This window comes from Zootoca vivipara, chromosome 5, assembly GCF_963506605.1.
Source record: "Zootoca vivipara chromosome 5, rZooViv1.1, whole genome shotgun sequence".
Lineage (NCBI taxonomy): Eukaryota > Metazoa > Chordata > Lepidosauria > Squamata > Lacertidae > Zootoca > Zootoca vivipara.
Window position 1 is genome coordinate 18,095,656 of NC_083280.1, and position 15,885 is coordinate 18,111,540.

General features: G+C 41.7%; 1 protein-coding gene across 4 annotated transcripts in view; it reads left to right on the plus strand.

The window, feature by feature from the left end:
• The window catches only part of SI (sucrase-isomaltase), a 146,995-nt gene that overhangs the window by 57,762 nt on the left and 73,348 nt on the right, over nt 1-15,885 (plus strand). For all 4 annotated transcript variants that reach the window (XM_060274411.1, XM_060274412.1, XM_035132460.2 and 1 more), the window contains exons 9-17: nt 803-915; nt 1,925-2,050; nt 6,053-6,184; nt 6,318-6,437; nt 10,256-10,369; nt 11,337-11,421; nt 12,340-12,457; nt 14,982-15,153; nt 15,676-15,792. In XM_060274411.1, the coding sequence (XP_060130394.1) occupies nt 803-915; nt 1,925-2,050; nt 6,053-6,184; nt 6,318-6,437; nt 10,256-10,369; nt 11,337-11,421; nt 12,340-12,457; nt 14,982-15,153; nt 15,676-15,792 (1,097 nt within the window). The remainder of the gene's footprint in view (nt 1-802; nt 916-1,924; nt 2,051-6,052; nt 6,185-6,317; nt 6,438-10,255; nt 10,370-11,336; nt 11,422-12,339; nt 12,458-14,981; nt 15,154-15,675; nt 15,793-15,885) is intronic.

The following is a 15,885-nucleotide window of genomic DNA, read 5'->3' on the forward strand; positions in this document are numbered from 1 at the left end:
TTCTTCATACGTGGGTGGTAAAATGGTGTGCGGGGAAGGCAAAATTCTCTTCCTCAGAAAGCTCTCTTCTGAGAAATCTCGGATTACTTTGTGCCAAATGAAATTATGTTGTTAACTCATAGTGGTGGATGAAGGAAGCAATGGCTTAAGAGAGGAAGACTGGAAGGAGCAGAAGGCAAGCTTCAAAAATATTGAAACTGGATTCACCGTTGTGTCCAAAATTCCTGCATGGTGAAGCTGGGGAGTTCATTTCACAGAATATACCTCAGGGGAAGAGAAGACTGAAGTTTTTCAAAAGTGTTGGAAAAGCTCAAAATATAAAGTATTATTTTAACATGCCCTCGTGAATTTCCCAGCAGCCTCTCTGGGAAACCTGCTTTGTCTTTACCGTATTGAACCAGCACAAGCATTTATGAACTCTCTCCAGTTATTTACATTATCCTTCCACAATGTTGTGTCATTCATATATTATTGGACTACATTATTGGCTGGGGCTGAAGGGAGTTGGAGTTCAACAACATTCATAGGCCAGCAGGTTTACATAGTGAAAATGTAATGCAGTTGTGGATTATACTCATGGATTACTTTCTGTTAATCATGAACTCTAAATACTAAGAACTGCAGGGCACAAATTGATAGTGAAGTGATTCCCACGCATGATGTGACCCAACAATTCAGAAATAAGACATTACTCATCTCCCTCACTTTGCAAATGGATTCTGCCAGTATGGCAAAGGAGAAGGCCATTGTGTTTAGCTCATATACAAAGCTAACCTTAATATGATTTTTCTTCCCCTGGCAGATTTTGCTCTCCAACCTGCTCCAGCTGTTACATACAGAACAATTGGTGGGATTCTAGATTTCTATGTCTTTTTGGGGAATACTCCAGAGCAAGTTGTTCAAGAATATCTCTCGGTATGCTTCTGTGTTATGCAAGATTTTACCTTGAGCAATGATAAACTGTTTGTATATCTGTGAAAAGCAGTTTGCAGGGGCAGTGCTACTTTTTGTGAAGGTAAAGGGACCCCTGACCATTAGGTCCAGTCGTGACCAACTCTGGGGGTTGCGGCACTCATCTCGCGTTATTGGCCGAGGGAGTCAGAGTACAGCTTCCAGGTCATGTGGCCAACATGACAAAGCCACTTCTGGCGAACCAGAGCAGCACACGGAAACGCCGTTTACCTTCCCACTGTAGCGGTCCCTATTTATCTACTTGCACTCTGATGTGCTTTCGAACTGCTAGGTGGGCAGGAGCAGGGACCGAGCAATGGGAGCTCACCCTGTTGCGGGGATTCGAACCACTGACCTTCTGATCGGCAAGCCCTAGGCTCTGTGGTTTAACCCACAGTGCCACCCGCATCCCTACTTTTAGTCAAACAATGTGTTAATCATTATTTTTATGCATATTGCCTTTCTTTGAGCCCAAACTGAACATGCCCATGTGCGATAAATGCCTTTAATTATGCCCTTGAATACAAAAGGAAGCAATGAACCAAAGACTCCAGGATGCAGTAAATGATTTTCAAATTAACTACTCCTGTGGTCTTTGGATTTTACAATACACTCCTTTTCTCTTCCCTTGATTTCTTCTCCTTTTATCTTGTTTATGTTTTCAAATCTAATGTCCTTCTCCATAGTATAACAGTAGTTCAAATTAAGGGAGACTGCTTCTGGCTGAAACTGCTAATAGTCCCATTCCAACCCCAGCTCCCCACCCCCCTGTAGTCGAAACAACAGTATAAGAATCAATGGTGGACAGATTATCTGAAGACAACAGTATATTTGGAAGGGGAAAGCCCCCATTACCAAATTTGGGCAGACTGGGGTTTTTTTTGCCCATCTTCCACTAAACCGTTGCTTTCATTTAGAAATACAGTGATGCAAAAACTACCTTTTATCTTCTTTTCATATCTTAAACTTGCAGCTGATAGGACTCCCACGAATGCCTGCCTACTGGAATCTTGGGTTCCAGATCTGTCGCTGGGGTTACACTGACATTGCTGACCTGAAAGCTGCGATTGAAAGGAATCGGGAAGTTGGCATACCATATGTAAGCATAATAGGTCTGACCAGTTGGGAAATTTGCCCTTTATTCATACACATGCTATTATTGTAATGTGATCTTGGCTTGGGGAAGCAGGTCCCATGCCACTAGCAGAATATATGAATGGAGTCGAATAACTATGTAAATATTAATAGACTTATTATATCTGATGGTATAACTCACAGCGACTGACAAATGGCCCGACAGGAGTGGCATAAGTTTGGAGTAACTTGAAATTTGTTCTCTGAATGTTGATTCTGTGAACTTGGAGATATCTTTAGCTAGAATTACAACAGGCCCATGGTGGAGAGCGCTTTTAGCCTGAGAGCCATATCTCCCCATGGAAAACCTTTTTCTGGGGGCTGAATGTCACAAGTAGGTAGAGGAAGTGGGCAGAACAATGGATTTGATTTACCTTTGTTCAGCAGATTATTTCTGGTTAAGCCAAAACCAGGGATTTCTCTATAATCCCTTCCAATACATCTCTGTTCATAGTCTCTTAGTTTGGTATTGTCTCTTAGTTTGGAAACTAGACTACACTTTATTCCAGGGCTGGCCCTACGGCCAGGCTGGGTAGCGCAGGGCACCATGGCGCCGGCCCGCCAGGGGGGCGCATCACAGCTGCGCCTGCCCGCCAGCCGCTCTTCCGCACAGCAGCACCCTCGGCAGTAGCGCTGCGTGCTGAGCCCGCCCACCCGTCGCGCAGCAGCGCCCACGGCAGTCGCGCTGCGCCTGCCCGACCGCCCATCGCGCTGGGAAACGGGGCGGGGGGGCGCACCGGAGGGATCCGTCGCACCACGGCGCCAGGGCACCAGAGGTGCTTAAGACGGCCCTGCTTTATTGCTTACTTTATTTACACTTTCCTTACTTTATTTACACTTTATTCCTTACTTGCTCATTTCTGCATTTTATGTAATCTTTCACACAACATAAAAGCTACTTCTGGAAGCCTAGTGGAATCAAACAGAGTTTTAGCACGGTTTTCCATGTCAGTTGTTTCCAGGAAAAAAAATCCATTGGCAACCCCGCCAGCTCAAAAAATCATGGGAATTTCGGGCGCTATTTTCATGTGACAAAATTCGAGGTGGTATCCTGGCATGCAGTTCTTTCCAAATGCTTATAATTTAGTGTGGTGTGGCATATCAATCCAGAAGCCACCGTTCTGTAATGCAACAGGTATTGCAGTGCAAAAGGAACCAACCAGAAAAAAAGCCCAAATCTGAATTCAGCCTAGAGTCTGAAACGTCTTCAATAAAGTTTTCTAAGTTGAGCAAGCAAATCAAAAGCATGTGGAGATGGCAAAATCAAGGATGTCATTTTTGAAAGAGTTATCCCTACTGGGAGCCTGGTAGGAAGTATGTCTTCCTGGAGGCTGAAGAACTAAAATGAGAACAGGTGCTAATTTCCCTTACACCTGAGAATCTTTAGTTATTGCAAAGAACAGCTGCCCTTGCCGACAAGTCTGTTTAATTAGTTTGTGAAAATGTATTTTCTTGCTATGATTAAAGATTTTGGATTTTGGGGGGAACCTAGTTTCTATGTAACGCTAATGGACGGGGATGCCTGTGATGATTCTTTCTTTTTCGACTTCTTGAAGTCCACATTTCATCAACCCACTTTACTTTTCATGTATATTAGGGAGTAAATCACATAAAATATAGCCACACTGTAAGTTACCATAGTAATGGAAGTTGGGGGGGGGATGAATTATATAACACACAGTAAATGGTTCTTATTTGGGCTTGGACTGCACAGTTGGAGACCATTTCAGTCTCTGAATTTGCCTTTCTAAATTGGGATTGGGAAGCAGCCTGCGTAAAATTATACACCAAATATGAACAAGCCACTTTATAGGAAAATGATCTTATTACATGTTGGCCTCATGGTAGGATTGTAAGAGTCCATCACTGATTGCTTAAAAATAGGGAGCAGCCCATGGTCTCAAGCACACATTTCCCCCCATTTTTTCTTAGTGCAGATTCCTCTACCTTACTCTGTTCAGCATTAATCATAATATTGTGTTATATCCACAGTGACACTCTTGCTAAACAGAGTGATTTTTAACTAGAGTTTGAAACCAGGTTGAGAAGGGAGTTTTGTAAACCTTGATTAAAGGTCATACCAGGGCAGAAGGAACATCACACCAGTTTTCTAAATGTATTTATGTCCTGCCTTTCTTCAAGGTGCTCAAGGCATCCTGTGTGGTTATCACCCATGTTACCTTTGCAGAAACCCCATAAAGTGGATGAGTCTGAGAGTTAGAGACTAGAGCACTGAGCTGCTTTGCTGATTGGGGACTAGAATCCTAGTTTACCTGGTCCTAATGCAACATGCAAATCACTGTGCTATTCTGTTTTTTATAATCTATTTTTATTAATTTTCCAATTAAAACACAATTATATCACATCCATTATTTCGAATTATACAAATACATATCAATTAAACTGAATGTTATGCCAAATCATATAATTTTTTTTGAGTTCCCATGCTTCAAAAATTGGGGATTCCTTGCAACTGTCTGCTGCCGTCTTTATTCTAAAATCCAAATCGTCACTCAAAGTCCATAATAGTCCCGATCTTTCCCCTACAATCACTGAGATGTTTTCGTCTTTCATCCATTTTTTTCCCCAGCTGCTGAGATAAGCATCAAACGAGATTTCACATTTTTTTTCCTGAATATGACATAAAAAAGAAGCATATTACTTGTGTGGGAAAGGGGAATGTGCTCACTTATGAGTTCTTACCCATAAAACATTATTTCTGGACCAATGTGAATACATATACATTCTATAGGTTTTTGTTTTGGTTTTTTGCAAATTATATGAAGAAAGCAGGTTCCCAAAATTGTGATGGCGTAGCCTAGACTAAAAACTCCACAGGTAAACAAATCGTCTCCCTGCAATGTATAAAATGATTACAGACAACTAAGTTATGAGATTATAGGAACTGTATAGTGGTCGGAGGAAGTCAATCTTTTTATTTTCTTTTATTTCTTTTTTATTTCTTTGATGTATTCTTTTTCTTTACTTTTTCTATTTCTAGTTCTGTATTTTTTGATATTTGGGTATTTTTGTTTCATAGTGTAATTTCTTTTGTATGTATGTAATATGTATATTACAAATAATAATAATAATAATAATAATAATAATAATAATAATAATACATACATACATACATACATACATACATACATACAACTGGAAGAGCAAGCTTTTTGCTGGGCTGTGCTGGGCTGGGTGGGTCTTTAACTCTGGCCTCCTGCTGGCCAGTGCACTTACCTGCTGACCATATCTCAACTGGCAGGTTCAGCGTAAATCCCCAAAACGGGGTTTTCGGAGGGTGGGGAGAGGCTGGATCCCAAGCAGGTCTCTCTGCTGTTACCAGGCAGCATTGCCCTGTGCTCCAGACCTAATTATCCTTCCCCACAGTCTTCTGCCATGGTTGTTGTGTCTACTTGTCCATGCTGCATATGTGAGGGGGCAGGCTTGTGGAATTATGCCCTGGTGTCTATCACTACGTGCATCTTGCGAAAGCAAATCCCATAATTTAACTACAAGCTGTGTGATGAAATTATTTCTCTTGCCTGCCCTGGATCCTCCAACATCTAGCTTCATTGAATGATAAGTTCTAGTGCTGTTAGAGGAGGAGAGAAACTGTTCTCTATCCATTTTCTCCACACAGTGCATAATTTCCTGCTTTTTATACATGGTAACTTACTTTGGTGTACATATACAAACTTGCTAAGCTGTCCTGCAAAACGTTGGGGAACCTTTTGGCCCTATTTGCTCAGATTTCTGATAAGGAACAGAAGAGTGATAGTATTTTTGTCACTGTTAGGCAGTACAGCATCCTTTCCAATATAATACACTGTGTCCATTGTAAATGGGGAATACAAGACTGGAACAATTGAAACGTTTCAATATGTTTTTGTACTTGCAGTGATTTCCATTTTCTTTTAGGATGTTCCGTACACTGATATTAATTACAGTGATTTCCATTTTCTTTTAGGATGTCCAGTACACTGATATTGATTACATGGAAGACAAAAAAGACTTCACTTATGATAAAATAAAGTTTGCAGGCCTCCCTGAGCTGGTTCAAGACCTTCATAACAATGGACAGAAATATGTTATAATACTGGTAATTTCCAGCGCATTTTACTATTTCATGGATTCCCCCCCCCCGCCTTTTTGTAGGGTTAAATATTATTGGAAACTATTGATTCTGGACAGTTTGTGGAAAGGATAATATTTTCTTTTTCCTAATTTTTCAGGATCCTGCCATTTCTATTAATGGTCTCCGTAATAATACTCCATATATGGCCTATGAAAATGGTAAACGAATGAAAGTGTGGGTCAATGAATCAGATGGAGTAACTCCCCTTATTGGAGAGGTAAGTAGCTGCTTTTACAAGCTTGTAGCTTAATCTCCTTGGAGGTTCTTTGTTGTTGCTAGTAGTATTTAAATTCACATATCTCCCTTCATCCAAAGATCACAGGGCGGTTTACAATATAGAAACAAAAAATATGCTAATAATAATAATAATCCCTCCCACACAGTTGACCTTATTGAAATGAATGAGGATTTAGAAAGAGCAATAAAGGGCTAAGCTCAAGTAAACGTCTGAGATGTCTCTATTCTTTCTTTGCAGACCTATGGCTCTGCTCACTGAAATAGTATCTAGACTGTCAGTTTAATCTATAATGTGTCCTTTCCCTCACTACTCTTAATATCTTTTCCCCAGGGGGTTTCTTTTTCAGATAGTCAAACTAAATATGTGTTCAAGTCTCTTTCATTCTATAACGTTACCAACATTTCCACTGTCTGCATTCGGTTGACCATATTGAAATGAATGAGGACTTAGAAAGAGCAATAAAGTGTCCAAAGGACTTGCTCCACCCTAAAAACAGAGACCATCAGCAGCTAGCTAACACCTCAGCAAGCAGGAGGAAAAGGAGGAGAGAGGCCTCAACCATGAGCCTCTGGGACAGCTTGGGTCCCATCCTGCAAAAGCACAACAAATGTAGACCAACTATTCTGTCAAGGAAAGGAGATGAAAAGTGAAGGTCGCCCTTACACTGGTCTGATGAAACCCATTGTCATAGGTTATTATTTTAGGAAAGAAAAGTCTGGTGTAAATAACTCTGACATGAATTATTCTGATGTAGCAATGTACTTTACTATGCTGTACAGTGGAACTTTGGTTCTCAAACGTCTCCATTAACGAACATTTTGGAACCCAAATGCCGAAGTAAATGCTTCCATTTTTGAATGCATCTTGGAAGTTGAATGGCTTCTGCTGCGTGTTTTTCAATTGCATGGTCAGGCGGAGTCCCCCAAAGCCCCAGGCAGCCCCCGAGCGGAATGATGACACAAGACCACGTTCTATGGGGTTGAAATTGGCCACAACTTTATTAAGAATTCAGATGTAGGGAGACCTTGGCTCAGGCATTGGGCGTATATCCTTCCCAGCCCCCAGCCGGGGATCTGGGTAATTTCAGGGTTATCCAGTATGTGTGGGGGTTGGGCTAGCTCTGGAGAACATATGTTCAAGCAGATAGCCCGCCCCCTCGATCGCAGCTGCTGGAGGGGGAGGGCAATGACAGCCTATTGTGTATGGTCCTTGCCTCCCCCTTAGCCTCATTTACAGGAACCCTGTTATCGCCGCCCCAATAGGGGTGGGGGGGTCACTGCCACACGCCCTCCCATTTATGTAGATGACTAAAGGATTCTGCCCAAGGCCTGCATCTGCAAAAGTTGTGACGAATTGCTACGGGAAAGGCGAAACCTGCCAATGCAGGGAAATTCCTTTCCGGCCATTCAACAGCAGGCTTGTCGTAGCAGCGCCTGCGTGCATGTACGCCTGTGGAAGAAAATAACCTATAATGCAATCATTAATTTTTTGGGGGGAGTGGAGGGTGGGAAAAGGAATGACTCTGCTTCAGCCGTGTGCAAGGTAAGGTTACCTCCTCCTACCTGGCCAATCCCCCCGGCAATGCCTCCCCGAGTTGGATTGGACAGGTAACTGCGTGGGCGGAGACCACCAGTATCCAGCCCGGGAAGGCAGTGCCGGCCTCCAAACTTCCAGGGCTGCCTCAGGGATCCCAGGGGGCTGTGCGCGACCGCGCAAAATGCGCCTCCCCTTTTATGTGGGGAACAGTCATTTTCTCAATTGAATTTGCCTTGGTTTTCGAACGTTTCAGAAATTGAATGATCTTCCGGAACGGATTACGTTTGAAAACCAAGGTTCCACTGTATTTTATTTCATTTATGCATTGCTTCCCGTGAAATGCCCTGAAGCGATTAGCAATAAAAACATCATTAAAAAAACATATATAAAACCAATTTCAAATCTGATTCAGGTGGTTTACGAGATCTAAATTTACGTACCTAAATAAAAGTGCATTGGTTACCGTCAAATTTGATATAACTCAAACACTTCAGGGATCATTTGTAGGGCTAAACTCGAAGTAAATGTCTGAGATGTTTCTATTCTTTCTTTGCAGACCTATGGCTTTGCTCACTGAAATAGTATCTAGACTGTCAGTTTAATCTATAATGTGTCCTTTCCCCGACTACTCTTAATATCTTTTCCCCAAAGGGTTTATTTTTCAGATAGTCACACTACATATGTATGGAAGTCCCTTTCATTCTATAATGTCACCAACATTTCCACTGCCTGCATTCTTTATTATTTTTTAGTCTTCATGGGGAATATTGTTCTTTGCAGATTAAAGCAGGATACACATCTGCTATATATTTGTTGTTTGTTTACTATGCATTTGGATAAATGATACTATGCATTTGTTTACTATGCTTCTGATAATGTAACCAAATTCTGAGTAATGGTTCCACACATCAAGGAACAGGTTTTCCTCTATGTATAGATACAATTAGATGCTATGTTGAATCAAGATGGCGGACAGAACCTTTCAAAACAACATTGATTCTTTTTGTTTTGTTTCTTAGAATTCAGAGTACAAGGATGCTGCTAGTATATTATAAATAAGCAAATAAAAGGAGTCTATATATGGTCAGATCCACACCATAGCTTTAAAGCACATATAAAGGACATGGCTTCTCCCAAAGAATCATGGGACCAGTAGTTTACCCCTCACAAAGCAACAATTCCCAGAAACCTTAGCAAACCACAGTTCCCAGGATTCTTTGGGGGGAAGCCAAGTATTCCTTAAATGTATGGGACACATGTGACCTTTGAGTGAAGGTCCTTTTGGAGCGGTCTTTTAGGAAATGGGGAAAATGAATAAAAATTGGTAAAAGAACACACACCTTCAACCCCCTTTCCTACACACTAATGATTTTGAAGTCATTATGGTTTTTTTTTTTAAGCAGAAGGGGTCTGTCCCTTGCAACATCCTGCACCATGGGTTGATAAGCAATGGTTGTCACATCTAAGCATCAGAAAAAGATTCCCTTTTATTCAGTTACTCCTCATCTGAAAGACGAAAGACTTCACTTGTTTTGCTCTTAAGATTTTCACCCATTTATGTTGGTTCCAGTACATGGGCCGCTACAGAAGACCTAGGACGCGGGTGGCGCTGTGGTTAAACCACAGAGCCTAGGGCTTGCTGATCAGAAGGTCAGCAGTTCGAATCCCCACGACGGGGTGAGCTCCCGTTGCTGGGTCCCAGCTCCTGCCCACGTAGCAGTTCGAAAGCACGCAGTGCAAGTAGATAAATAGGTACAGCTCTGGCGGGAAGGTAAACGGCATTTCCGTGCACTACTCTGGTTCGCCAGAAGCTGTTTAGTCATGCTGGCCACATGACCTGGAAGCTGTACGCCGGCTCCCTCGGCTAGTAAAGCGAGATGAGCGCCGCAACCCCAGAGTCGTCCGTGACTGGACCTAATGGTCAGGGGTCCCTTTACCTTTACAGAAGACCTATTTTTTGAGGGTTCATCCTGATTTGCTTGCACAAAGCTTATCCAGTGTTAGGTTATCTCTAGTTTGTATAGAGCATTTGTTCTCATTTGTTTGTGGGACAATTAAATCACCATACACATTCACCCTGGTTTCCTTGTGAGGTATTTGTTTTCCCTTTAGTCATTCATTCATCCACATCTTTAAAGCTTCACAAAGTTCAACAAGTCTTCAACAAATTCAACAAATGTTCCTTATGAATTATTTGCCCAAAGCTCCAAATCCATTTCAAATATAGCTGTTTACTGTTGTATGCCATTTCTTATCTGCAGGTGTGGCCAGGATTAACAGTTTTCCCTGATTATTCCAATCCTGCTGCTGATGAATGGTGGAGTAAAGAGTGCAGTGATTTTCACAATCAGCTCCCCTATGATGGACTGTGGATTGTAAGTACTGTCCTATGAGTATAATTTGGACATTAATGTTTTGTCAAATCTACTAAACACATCAAAGGAAAATATAAACAAGAGGTCGTCAATATATCAACCATAGTATAAAAGGTGTTCACTAAAAGGATTGTTATTTATGGCGTGAGCTAGGTCAAAATCCCTCATGTATGTATTTGCAATACTGGAGGCACACCTTGAGCCCATTGCAACTCCTTTTTTTGTAAAAAGAACTGAGACCCGAATCTAAAATAATTATTAGACAGAATCAAATCTAATAAATCCATAAGGAAATGTGTCGGGGGTGTAGACTGCTGATGTTCAACAAAAAGTTCCCGGATAATGGATTGTACATCCTCTAATGGGATGTTGGTATATAGGGAAGACACATCCCAAGTGGCAATAATGCATCCTTCTGTGACTGGTAGATTTTCAATTAGAGATATTAAGTGCTTAGTATCTTTTATATACGCCTGTGTCTCAATAGTAAAGGGGTGCAAAAAAGACTCCAAATATTTAGCGCAGTTTTCTAAAAGTGACCCAGAGGCGGAGACAATGGGTCTACCGGGTGGTGGTATTTTTCCTTTGTGTATTTTTGGAAGTGTATAAAAAACAGGGGTTCTAGTGTATTCTGGACATAGAAACTCCGCCACTGTGTCTCTGATATATCCCAGAGAGACTGCCTCATGCAACAATTTTTTTTAATTTGCTTTTAATTGTTGTAGTGGGATCTCCAGGTAAAGGTGCATAAAAAACAGTGTTCCTCAATTGTCCCTCTGCCTCCTTAATATAGTCACTTTTGTTCAGGACGACAATAGCGCCCCCTTTATCTGCTGGTTTTATAACCAACTTACGATCTGAGGTCAGGTCATTCAAAATTTCAATCTGTTTTTTTGTTAAATTATAAGATTTCTTAAGATGCTGATTTAACAGACACTTGTGCATTTCTGCAAATATATCCTCCTAGGACATGAATGAAATATCCAATTTTGTCAAAGGATCAAAAAATGGCTGCCCAGTGAACAACTTGAATTACCCTCCTTTTACTCCAAGTAAGTTCTTGCATGAAAACCCTAATTCAAAAGCCAGTTTGTCCCGGGATCAGTTGACTTTTTGCTGATTTGGAGATTCAATGTTTGAGGAAGAAAACAAACAAATGAGAACTAGAGACTTAAATATATCACTGAAGTAAAATAAAAGCTATACAAGAAAGTAAAATAAAACAAACAGAAAAAGTAAATGTAGCAAATAAAGGAGAAGTCAGGTGACTGTCCTTGGTAGGCTTGCCAAATGTCAGGAAAATTCCTGACATGTCCTGGCTTCGGGGTATGAAAATGGTGTTGGGGGAATTTTGCCAAATCAGCAAAATGTCAGGGAAAACCCAGCTATGACACATGTATTTTAATCTAAGTGCTAGAAGCTAATAGGTGGGTTATTTTGTGGTTTGTTGATTGCTAGGAGATCTTGTTATTGTTTAGTCGTTTAGTTGTGTCCGACTCCTCGTGACCCCATGGACCACAGCACGCCAGGCACTCCTGTCTTGCACTGCCTCCCGCAGTTTGGTCAAACTCATGTTTGTAGCTTCGAGAACACTGTCCAACCATCTCGTCCTCTGTCGTCCCCTTCTCCTAGTGCCCTCAATCTTTCCCAACATCAGGGTCTTTTCCAGGGAGTCTTCTCTTCTCATGAGGTGGCCAAAGTATTGGAGCCTCAGCTTCACGATCTGTCCGTCCAGGAGATCTAGGGAGGGACAAAACTGATGGTGGGTTTTAGGATCCAAAGCAAACCCTTTCCATAAAACAATAAAAGAGCTGGTATACATCATCCTCATTGAATCTAGTGTGGCATATCCAAAGTGCACACACTCGTGACTTTTCTGAATGCAGCAAGTTCCATAAATATAACTAAGCCTTGAAATATTTGAGACAGAGATTTACTTCAATGTAACTTCCTCTGCCTTTGTTCTACAGAGATTCTCGATCAAGTCATGTATTCAAAGACACTTTGCATGGATGCCGTGCAGGCTGCAGGCAAACACTATGATGTTCACAGCCTCTATGGATATTTCATGACTACAGCTACTGATAAGTAAGGAACCCGCCATTTTCTTCTTTAGCTCGCTTGTGATGGTTTGCAAAAAGGGGTTTTTATTTATTTATTTTGCAAGTAATGGGATGTGATTGGGAAGAATGCAGAATTATTGATGAAATGTTGAGTAAGTCGGGGGGGGGAAGTATCGTATCCTACATTGCAAAGTAGAGCCATAGCTCAGAGCTTGGGGTGGGGCTTTTATGAAATGTTCTGATTCATATTGGTAATCAAAGCTCAGTTGGATCAGCATCGCCCATCGGCTGTACACAGGCTTTCTCTTCCACCCAGCAAAGTCTGGAGCAGTCAAACCCGTCACAGGGTGGTACAGCCATAGCTTGCTGCCACATTGTTAGATCATAGCTGGAAGCTTTGGTACAGGATAGAAGAAAAAGAGAGGCGTGGGATAAGTTGGTGAGCCCCTTGGCATATGAAGGAAGGCTTACACAAATAAATCCCTTATGCCTTACTTCCTTGAAGGGATGCCCCTCTTGATTCCAGTGGCCTTATTGAGACTTAAGCCTGTACATAGTGCGTTCTCCAATCAAGGAGAGTGAGGGTTGCGGAAGGGGTTAAAGACATCTCCAGGGTTGGGTGTGGTGTTGGTGGAGAAGGAGTGAGTGTAATAGGATTCTTTTTGGTTGCTGGGGGGGGAAAGCATGTAGCAAGTTTGATTGACAGGTACTGTCCCTTAAATCATCAGCGTCCTCCAGTTTGTTTCACTTTTGCAAAGAGCTTCGGATCTCCCTCCCACCCCCACCGCCTTTTCTTTAATGGTCAGCCTGACATTACTTTGCCTGTCATGGGGTCGCTTGCTTTGCAAGGGCCCAGTAGGAATTTTGCCAATTGGCTGATTGGCTGTTGCCATTGGTTTTTGCCTACTGCTTAGCAAATCGTCACAACTTGTTAGGTTGGCGGTTAGGCATTGGTTGGTGGAGGGGTTTGGCATGGAGGTGCCTACCCCTCATTAAATTGTCACTCCACATAGAAGTATTCCATTAAAGGAATCCTGGGGCTCCGGGGCTCTAGTCCATACACCCCCGCAATGGGCGGGGCTGGGGCCATTACAGAGCACGGGCCTTGGGGAGCATTTCTGGTCGAGGGGAGAGTGCCTGGAGACAGTTACCTCCTCTCCCCATGGGATGTTTACTTGACTTCCCTAGACGGATAGGGAAGTCAGAGCTGATCTGTCCCAGGAGGGGGACAGATGGTAACCAATGCCTAAGCCAACACTCACATTTAATTTGTATTTAAATAAAGTTGTGGCCAAATTAATGCCAAAACCCAAACTAAAATTTTGAGTGCTGTGTGAGTTATTAGGGGGGATGTCTGGTACCCTCAATATGCAAATGACTGATGTGATGTTCAGAGTACTCTAAGGGGTTGCCCAAACACAATGGGTAGCAGTAGACTATGCCTTCTAGCTGTTGCCCTTGGCAGTGTGCATCTCCACACCAAATCAGGGGGAACCTGGCATTTAAAGGGAATGCTACAGATCAGATGTTTAAATAAGTGAATCCAAGATCTATATTTTAACACAGGGTTTCCCAAGCTTGGGTCTCCAGCTGTTTTTAGACTATAATTCATACCAACCCTGACCATATTTGCGTTTGCACATTCCTCAGAATGCCACAGATAATATCCTTAAAAAAATAAAAAATAAAGAAGAAAAAATACGTCTAGCTGTACCATACTATATATATATGCATAAACACCACTTTGGTTTACATTGATTCCTGCATGCAATAAACGGTGTGGACTTTAGTCTGAACACCTCTTTAGATCGTATCCTTCTGTCTCATAATGGTTTCTGCAGCACATAATTTTCTTCATTAGCATTATGTCCCATATTTTCCTTTTCCACTGGTCCATCGTTGGTAAACTGTCCGTGCTACAGTGCCCTGTCCCTATATTTTTGCCTCACAAGGAACTTGTAAGATGAACCTCCACAAAGGGTTAGCCTGTTGTAGCCGACTTAAGGCTCACGGCTTGTTCTCTGTCCCAGTGGAGAAACATACAGACTGAACTGCCATAAGAAGCTGCACTGGTCTTATGGACTATATCTTCAAGCCCGTCCCTGTAACTGAAAAGAGTCTCATGGATAAGTGACGGGAGGCACAATAACATTCTCTGATTGCACAGTTTTGTACTAGAACGGATTGGGATGGCATCGGTGAAGTAGTGTCCGGTAGTGGCGCCTGCCCTGTGGAACGCCCTCCCACCAGATGTCAAAGAGAAAAAGAGCTACCAGATTTTTAGAAGACATCTGAAGGCAGCCCTGTTTAGGGATGCTTTTAATGTTTAATCAATTATTTTTATTTTATTTTTTCTGTTGGAAGCCGCCCAGAGTGGCTGGGGAAACCCAGCCAGATGGGCGGGGTAATAATAATAATAATAATAATAATAATAATAATAATAATAATAATAATAAATAATGATCTGAGAGACATGACCCAGAATGCAGTCCTTTCAAGTTAGCATGGATACCTCCTGCTCTAATGTTACAAATTTGTTTTGTTTTCAGTGCTCTCCAGAAAGTTTTCCCTGGACAGAGAAGCTTCCTTCTTTCACGATCTACTTTTGCTGGATCTGGAAAAATTACAGGACATTGGCTGGGAGATAATTTTGCTACCTGGAATGATATTAAATGGTCCATACAAGGAATTTTGGAATTTGGTCTCTTTGGATACCCTTATGTAAGATCCTCCTCCTCCTCCTCCTCCTCCTCCTCCTCCTCCTCCTCCTCCTCCTCTTCCTTCTCGTCCCCCGCCCCACTTCTTAACATTATTTACTATTTTCACTGCAATTAACATATTCATTGCAGCTTCCAGTTGTGATTCAGGGACGATATCTTTCAAATAATTCAGTAGCAATGTTATAGGATGGCTTGGTAGAATATATATTCATTTCTGAAATGTAGTTTTGGATAGAATTGTATTACCAATCAGGTCAAAAATATATGCAAAAACAATTCAATAAATCATAATAGTCTTAAGACTGAACACACCCAAATAGTTCTCATCTGCTGATCCTTTCTTCTGCAGGTTTATAAGTGTATTAAATAAATGGAATGAAACAGTGAACTGAATCAAAACTGAGGATTTCAAGATCCCTGCTTACATTAGTACAAAAGTTACGAATATATACCTAGGCATGTAGATCTAATGCTGAAGTCATACCACATTTCAGCGCTTTTCTTATGTGTGCATAACTCTCAGATTGGAGCAGATATCTGTGGGTTCGCTTATGAGGTTGACGAAGAACTCTGCCGGCGCTGGTATCAACTTGGAGCGTTCTACCCATTTTCTCGGAGTCACAATGAAGAAATACGCAATGTAGGTCTCCTTTAAAAAAAAGAAAACACAGATCCAGTTTTTAGTGGCTTAAATTCGCCTTCCTTGTGTCAATAACAATTGTAACATTCACTT